The sequence below is a fragment of the Notothenia rossii genome (genome assembly GCF_949606895.1).
Source record: "Notothenia rossii genome assembly, chromosome: 1".
Taxonomy (NCBI): Eukaryota; Metazoa; Chordata; class Actinopteri; order Perciformes; family Nototheniidae; genus Notothenia; species Notothenia rossii.
Window position 1 is genome coordinate 40,813,855 of NC_136912.1, and position 8,835 is coordinate 40,822,689.

At 40.5% G+C, this 8,835-nt stretch overlaps 1 protein-coding gene across 3 annotated transcripts; it reads left to right on the forward strand.

Moving 5' to 3' along the window:
- The first annotated feature begins 819 nt into the window (after window positions 1–819).
- Window positions 820–8,481, forward strand: LOC307042803 (uncharacterized protein). Of its 3 annotated transcripts, none has more exons than XM_079686923.1 (3): window positions 820–2,165; window positions 2,869–3,004; window positions 3,108–8,481. In XM_079686923.1, exon 3 carries the CDS (start codon window positions 6,734–6,736, stop codon window positions 7,703–7,705), a length of 972 nt encoding a protein of 323 aa, XP_079543049.1. In that variant the 5' UTR covers window positions 820–2,165; window positions 2,869–3,004; window positions 3,108–6,733; the 3' UTR covers window positions 7,706–8,481. The 3 variants fall into 3 exon arrangements, with proteins under 3 accessions (XP_079543049.1, XP_079543050.1, XP_079543048.1); XM_079686924.1 differs by having other exon boundaries at window positions 2,869–2,916; XM_079686922.1 differs by having other exon boundaries at window positions 2,869–8,481.
- The last annotated feature ends 354 nt before the right edge of the window (window positions 8,482–8,835 follow it).

The window sequence follows — 8,835 nt, forward strand, 5'->3', positions numbered from 1 at the left end:
ACAATATTTGAACTGGTTAAGTGAAGAGCAGAAGCCACTTTTCAAATGTTACACAATCCTTTTCCCATGCCATTGCTGTCAACAGCTATCCATGCTGAATGTTGCTCAGATATTATTGATTGGGGTGTGGCCAAAAGTGCAATATGCTTCAAAATGTAACTGGCAGAGAGCAGTGCTTTTTTCTTGTGTGCCTATGGATTTTATTTTATTTCAAGATTTGTAATTACGTCGCTAAACTCCTTGAAAAGGTCCTCTTCCTTTTCTCCAGGGTACACGACAAGGCAGCGGATGGCTATAGTTCTCTGCATACTTCAATTGTATTGTGCTATTTTTGAAAAAGGAAAAAAAGAGAAATTACCGAAATTAATATATTCTGAATGGGTGACTGCCAACAACAACTAAGTTATCAAGCCAATTGCATTACTTACTACAACTTGAATTTAGTTTTAAGTCAATTAACGCAGAAATCAGAGTTCAAATTACACACTAATTCATTAAGTGGAGTTGAAAGGTCACCTGAATTCGTTTTTAGAGTGTGGGGCCTTCCTAATATTGACACCAGTGAACATCCAGGAAGCGGAAATGGAGATTGTGGAGTACCTTGGTGTCCATCTGAACTATAAACTGGACTGGTCTGATCACTCTGCTGCTCTGTACAAGAAGGGACAGAGCATGACTCTGTGGTGGCATCAGCTATTTTCTATGGTGTGATCTGCTGGGGCTTTGGACTTTACAACTACCACTGACAATTACACCCCCCCCCCCCCCACACACACACACACACGCACGCACGCACGCACGCACACACGCACACACACACACACACACACACACACACACACACATCTTTTTATGTCTCAACACCTTACACTCAGTTTTGAAGTTGCTTAGATGTTTACTTACCTACTTATTTGTCTTTATTTTGTATTCTAGTATAACTAATGTGTGTTTTTCTTCCATATGAATATGCTAGCTTACTCTTTATTATTGCATGCTTTTTCTTTTCTTGCTATGCCACATTTGCTGTTACAATGTAATGTACTTTTTTTGTGTGTCTTTCTTCTGATTGGCTGATAAGGCAGCTGCGGTTTCTTCAAACGGGAACACAAGGTACTTATGTAAACCAAGCCCCCAGGAAGTGCGCCGGACTCAGATGAAAATATTCGTGGTGGCCAAACGGCGGTACTACACTTCAGTTTGGTTGCCAGGCCCGGAAACACTTTTTCCCATTGACTTACATGGGGAAAGAGTGTTCTGTACATCGTTGGATAATTGTTTTTAAACTAAATAAACTACCCAGTATGAACACTTGTATAGCCCTTATTAAAAACATTCGTTCCTCAAGTTGTAATAATGTGCTAATAACGTTTTTCTGAGAGTTATTTCCCTCTGCATTATGAACGCGCATCTAACCCACGGGACCGCGCCGCCCGGCACGTTCATGTTACGTGTCCCGACCAATCAGAGCACCCTGTGCTCACAGGGAGGGTGAGGGCTGGAGCTATAGAGAACCGCAGTGACGCGTCGTAAAACCCGGAAGTAAGTTAGCATTTTTAGCACTTCCGGTTCCTTCCTCAAAAAGCAATGCATTTTTTCCATAGGGTTTTGGAAAATAGCTCGAAATAAGGTCTGTGGTTGACACAAATTTAAGAGATAAATCACGTTTTTGTTCTACGACATTAAATACATCAGCAGTGACCCCACTGGGGATTTTTGAAGAGTTTACGTGTCTGAAAAACGATGGTTGTTACAGAGTGGCTGAATAGGACTACAGAAATTGTCGAGGCCGTTGTACGTCATTACGCCGAACACGTAAACACTCCCGCTAAGTTTGTTTTCCCCTGTGTTCTGCTTGAAAGCAAGTACCTGCCTATCTTTAGTATCTGTATATCTATATCTGACCATTAGAATCTGTATTTTGAAATTGTCGTTTTTAACACCGTAGTTTTACAAATTATAAAATAATTAATAACCAGTGTTTTCCAATTTTACTCGGCAGTTCGTTTCGTTAGCTAACGTTAACTAAAGCTAGTGCTACTAGTTAGCTACGCAATGGTTTGTTGCTTTGCTCCGGGTTGCAGCCACAGGTCCTCGTATGAAACGTGCTTGTTCGATTGTTTCCCGGCCAATGTTTTCCAAAGGAGAGTCTGGATTCGTGCCATGAGGTAAGCTGACGTTACATTTTTATCCATGTCACGGTGAAATGTAAATGATGGGTAGTGACTGTATCGCCGTTTTAGAGATGGCGCTGCTGAAAAGACCGCAACATAAGTAAAGATAATGAATACATCCAATTAAAACCTGTGTGGCTTATATGATAAGTCTAATTAGTACAAGCAGCATAACGTTTCACCATGTAACTAAAGATTGTAGTCAGGGAAATCAGTTTGAAATATTGAACTAATAACAAATCACCTCTGGCTGGCAGAGAACTCTCTGCTCCATAGCTTCTCTTGGACGTAAAATCACATGTACATTTTACATTTATAATCAATTTAATATTCCATCCCCCACACAATTTTTTTATTATATAATAACTTATATTTTGTTTTTCTTGTTATGCTGCTGCAACACAAACATTTCCCAAATTGGGATCAATACAGTAATATCTTATCTTAATTAATTAAGAAATATAATTATTATAATTAGTGTAGCAGCTGACACCTATTTTCAATATGGATTAATCTACCATTTATTTCTTTAGTTCAATTTTGATCTATAAAAATGTCAAAATAGTGAAAATGTTCACGAGACTTATCAAAGTGCAAGGTTATATCTTTAGATGTTTCGTTTTAGCCTATGTACTGTATGTCTTAATGCTGTTATATGTGACTTCCATGAAACTCATATTTTATATCTTCCCAACAGACGAGCTGACAGGAAACCTAACACTCTAACAACCACAACATTGCAAAGGCGAGTAAATGTACATTAAACACAATTCACAATTTTGTTATTTCTTCTTCCTTGCAGTGAGGTGAAGCTGACCTTGCACTTGGTGCCAGTAAGTATGTTCCTCACGCAGGCTGAATGTTTCTCCTTCCTTACTGACACAGAAGCCCTTGATTTGCAATGCTTCACTAATTGTCATTTCCCTGGCTCCATAGGGACACTTTACCTCCAGCACAGCGGAGGACCCTACCAGACCATCTGGAGATGCCCCCAACAATCCTGATAGGGAGAGCCACAAATCTGACTCATGGACCTGCATCCGGGTTGCAGTGGTGAATGCCCTGACGCCCTCACATTCATTCACTGTACAGACAAAACACCATCAAGGGCCTGTTGTTGCCCTAGCACCCTGGCAATAAAGGAAGCAGTCACACGCTTTGACCTCAGGACAGCTCCAAAGTTGCTGGCAGTCAATCTTCCTTTCCTGAACAAATGCCAGTTTGAGTTGGTTTGCTGACCAGTGGTAGCCACCTGAATTGCCCTCTGTTGCTCTTCAGACAATGCCATGCTTGCCACAATTGCCTCAGGTCCCTGATGCCCAACAGATTTGATAATTTCAGGAACAGTACGTGTTTCCAAGCTGTAGTGTTCCTCTTCTGGCTCGGGGGAGAGAAGCCAAGAAATTCCTGAAAACCTGCCCCCGAGTCTGTCCCTCAGCCAGTCACGATCTTCGGAGGTGGGCTCTCTTGTCAGCGGGTTAAATTAGTTATTGGTTTCAACAGTCACATTAAAACAGTTACTAAATCAGCCTACTATCACCTAAAGAACATATCTAGGATTAAAAGACTAATGTCACAGCAGGATTTGGAAAAACGTGTCCATGCTTTTATCTTCAGTAGACTGGACTACTGCAAAAGTGTCTTCACAGGTCTCACTAAAAAATCTATTAGAAAGCTGCAGCTGATTCAGAACACCGCTGCTCGAGTCCTTACCAACAGTAAGAAAGTGGATCACATCGCTCCTGCTGTGAAGTCTTTACACTGGCTTCCTGTGTGTCAAAGAATAGATTTCAAAATACTGCTGCTGTTTATAAAGCACTGAATGGTTTAGGCCCAAAATATATTTCTGACCTCCTGCTAAATGATGAACCATCCAGATCTCTCAGGTCTTCAGAGACTGGTCAGCTTTCTGTCCCCAGAGTCAGAACTAAACATGGAGAAGCAGCGTTCAGTTATTATGCTCCAAATATCTGGAACAAACTCCCAGAAACCTGCAGGTCCGCTGCAACTCTTACTACTTTTAAATCCAGGCTGAAGACTTTTCTTTTTGTCTCTGCTTTTAATTGAACTATTCATATCTTAGACTGCACTGTAACTTTTATCCATGTATTTTTTCTTTTAATGTTTATTTTATTAGCTTTTCTTTTTAATGACTGATTTTAAATGCCATTTTTTTAATGTCTTTAATTTTTTGTAAAGCACTTTGAATTGCCTTGTGTTGAAAAGTGCTATATAAATAAACTTGCCTTGCAAGTTGATTGATTACAATTGATTTGTTGATGGGAATTAATTTGAATAAATTAACTCTAGGTTAACGGTACTCTTGCTATCATTACTCACCGACACTATACACCTTGTCCCTCATGCTAGCCCTGACAACACCGGTAAGCACACCTTCATCTAGGCTGCACTGTTACGTGTCCTGACTTGTAGTGGTTCTCTCCTCTATCTACACTCTTCTTGTCATCTTTGTAAAACGATATCAGACTGGTAATTGACACAGCCATGACTTCTAGTTAAATTCAGTGTGGCTAAACTGAAAAGCTTTGTTAAAATATGCAAGCACGCGAACGTCAAATTCAGCTTTATTGTCAAAAATTCTACATGTGTTATACATCCAGAAATATCGAAATATCGTTTCCCACAGTGTGACATGTAAACATAAAAGAAAACAAAAAGGGCCTAGATAAACGTGGTACACATTAAACAAAACAAAAAGGGCCTAGATAACCGGGGTATACAGTTTAAAATGTTCATATATTTAAAGTGTTCAAAGTGCAGTTTCAGTGCAAGTCAGTTGAAACAATCTTAAGTTGGCGTGACGTTGAAGTCGTGCGACCCTGCTGCTGTACTGGCTTGTAGTTCGTTTAGCATAACGTTAGCATTCCGCTTTTGGCGACTAGATTTATCATTCAAAAATTATAAAAGTAGGGTTGACATGTGGAGATTATCCCTCTGAACAAAACGTGATCCCTTTCTTAAATGTGTGTCAACCACAGACCTTATTTCGAGCTATTTTCCAAAATCCTATGGAGAATTTGCATTGGTTTTTCGCGAAGGAACCGGAAGAAGTTTACTTCCGGGTTTTACGATGTGTCACTGCGGTTCTCTATTGGAGCTACAACGAGACGTTAAAGGCGGAGAGTGAAATTCAGTGAATACACATAGTTTACAGAGATGCAGTTTGAGAAACCAATGTGAGTTGCGTTTATCTTTACCCATGGATGCACAATAAGAACGGACCCATATCGTCTTACTGCCATCCCACGGAGCTGTAATAATGGATATATTGCACATGTTTGCTGTAATTCATTATCATACTACATGGGCTGTATATTAGGGTGACCAAACGTCCTCTTTTACCCGGACATGTCCTCTTTTCACGCCCTGTCCAGGTCGTCCGGGGGTGGGGTTTATAAATTCATGAGAATGTCCGGGTTTCGCGGACCGTTTGCATGTACTTAAATTGACTGGCGAATTGCACAGAATACTACGGTACTCTGTTGCATGTGTGACGTAATCCCTGAGTCTGAAGCTTTGTGGGCGGCTCTACAACTACGCTGACACACAAACAGAGGAAGGGGACAGAGCGGACCGCCGCTCACATTCACAATGCCAAAGCGCAAATGTACTTTTACAGATGAATTGCAGAAGAAATTCCAAATGTTCCGGTCGGAACAAATGGGAGGCGGAGTGCACCGTGTGCAAAGCTTGCACATACGTGTGTGTGTCCAATAAAGGTGCAGACGATCTTAAAGCGCACATGGACACAGACAAACAGGAAAGCTGTGCAAGGTGAGAGTTTGTCGGCAAAGTTGACAGACTTCTTTGTTAGACCAGGCAAAACAGAGGATGCTGTAAATGCAGCGGAGGGTGCGTTTGCATTTCACACTGTGAAACATCACAACAGCTACAGATCTATGGATTGCACAAGTGCCTTGCTAAAAAAAGCATTTCCAGACTCTGACACTGCCAAAAAAGTCAGTAGTGCGCGCACTAAAACCGAAGCCATTGTCAATGGTGTTATAGCGCCCCCCTCGATTGATGTCGCACATGAAGCACTCAAAGAAATCCAGTACTGTGGTGTTTCTAGTGACGGGAGTAACCACGGAGCAGTGAAAATATTCCCAATCATAATCCAGTACTTTGACTGGAAGAGGGGTGGCATGCAAACAAAATTAATCGAGTTTAAAGACACACCAAATGAGACAGCAGAAACCATTGCACAATATCTCATTGAAACATTGGCAAAAAACAATTTGTCTGAAAAATGCATTGCATTTACTGGCGACAATTGCAACACAAACTTTGGAGGAATCCGACGTGATGAAGGGGGAAAGAATGTGTTTGCAAATTTGAAGAGGTTGCTGCTGAAGAACACTCTGATCGGTGTGGGTTGCCCAGCACACATATTGAATAATTTTGTTCATCATTTGGCAGACAAAATTGATATTGACTTTGAGAATATCATGTTCAAAATCTACCAGTTCTTCCACATTTACACTGTGCGCACTGAGAGCCTGAAGGAGTACTGTGATTTTGTTGACATTGAATAAAGAAGGATGCTTTCTCACAGCAGGACAAGGTGGCTGTCATTGTTCCCAGGCATTGAGAGGATGATACAGATTTTTCCAGCCTTAAAGACATTCTTTCTGTCTCAGCAAAAACCACCCATAGTGATCAAGAAGTTTTTTGTAAACGAATTCAGTGAGATCTACCTCTGGCACATGCACTCACTCATGTCTGCGTTCCACACCCACATTCAAGACATTGAAAAGGAGAAGAACTCCATTATGGAGGTAAAGAAAATAATGAACAGCATCCACACCATTCTTCTTGAACGCAAGAGCAACAACTTCATGTCCCTTAAAGTTAAGGGACTACTGGCACAAAAGCGTAGTGATGGACTTGGTAAGGAATATGACCAGTTCTGTGCTGATGTGCAAGGCCTGTACAGTACATGTCAGGAGTATCTGGAGAAGTGGATGACTCCCATGGAAGAGTTCTCCACATTCACGTGGATGGATCTGAGTGAGCCACCAGAGTGGAATGATGTGGAGGCCTGCATCAAGTTCCTAGTAGAGAAGGGGGTGGTAATTGATGATGTCAAGTGTTTTGACCAGGTCACCAATCTGAAGAGATTCACAGAAAGGTGCAACCGTGATGAGGAGTTCAGTGGCCTGCAGGTGCACCAGAAGTGGACCAAATATTTTGAGGAGGCCAAAAGCATTGTATGTTACTCAGAACTACTGAAGATTGCACAGTTTGTCTTTGCACTTTCCTCTCACAATGCAAATGTTGAGAGGGTTTTCTCACTGATGCAGAGCCAGTGGACCAAGGAGAGGAACCAGCTGTCTGTTGAGTCACTGAAGGGGATTCTATTTGTGCAATACAATTTGAAAGACATTTCTTGCAAAGACTTTCATGCTTATTTGTTGAGCAACCGAAACCTGCTGGGAAAGATCAGCTCCACAGCTAAATATCGATGGGCAGACAAGGAGGATGAAGAAGAAAAGCAGGATGAAGAAGATTGAAGTATGCAGCTATGCAGAGAGAGAAAGCTATGTAGCCGTGGGAGAGAAACTTTAAACTTTTAATTTTAAATTGGGACCCTAGAAAACTGTTTGAAGCTAGAAATATGTGAAAAGTTGTCATTTCACTGTGGTTGTTTACAATGACAGGGCCTGGAATTGTGTTTACAAACATTTAAAGTAGGCTTATATTTGGTTCATGGTGCCTTAAAATGTGTTTGGTTTGATTTAGGTAATCAAATGTTATGTTATGTTATGTTCACTAATGGCAATTATGCAAATGTGAAATCCAAAACTGCATAGTGCACTTTTAAAATAATTACATTAGTATATTTGTGATGTTACTGTTTTATTGTTTACATTGACAAGATACAAAGAGATTATTTGTTAAAGCTGGATTTTCTATTTTCTACTATTTCATATATTTTGTTATTTATTTTTGTCCAGTAAGACTTGAAAAGAGAGCTATTATTTTTTTACAGATTGATGTTTAAGTTATTCTTGTGCATTTGAGATTTGTCAGAGATAATTATAGGTATAATAAAGCATGTTGATTGTTGAGTAACCTTGGTTTGGTGTGTCTTTGGTTATAGAGAGATATTATTGTGTTATATACAGTAAAATAATATAAATAATAATTGTATATCCATACAGAGGAGGCATACTTTAAAACAATAAGGCATCTTTGAGTAAACGTTGAGTATCATTAAGTATCTCGAGGCTGGGGGCAGCATGTCCTCTTTTTTGGAAATCAAAATATGGTCACCCTCCTGTATATGATTAAATCTTGTACCTTAAATGTTGTATTAAATCAAGTTAATATTACCGACGTTAGATTAACGTCCCTGTAGCTTCTTATTGCAATAAGAAGCTTATTGCACTGTATATACTGTACAGAGGTGCACATAAGTGGTACCGTCACTTGTGTCACAAAGCGCATTTGCGTACTTGTGAAGCTTTTCCAGAAGGCGGTTAGATCACCAGTCTCCGTGTGCACAGACAGGGCTACAGTTAACTTCGGTCTGTACAGCAGCACTGCGCTAAAACAGCTGACCACAACGTTCACACGCTCTCTGTGGTCACGAAGCTCTGCACTCCACTACCACCCCCCCCCCGTTGACATTCGCGATACA

Bases quoted from the DNA above. Each gene is read 5' to 3' on its own strand.
- LOC307042803 (XM_079686922.1), top strand. From the start codon at position 6,734: ATGCTTTCTCACAGCAGGACAAGGTGGCTGTCATTGTTCCCAGGCATT.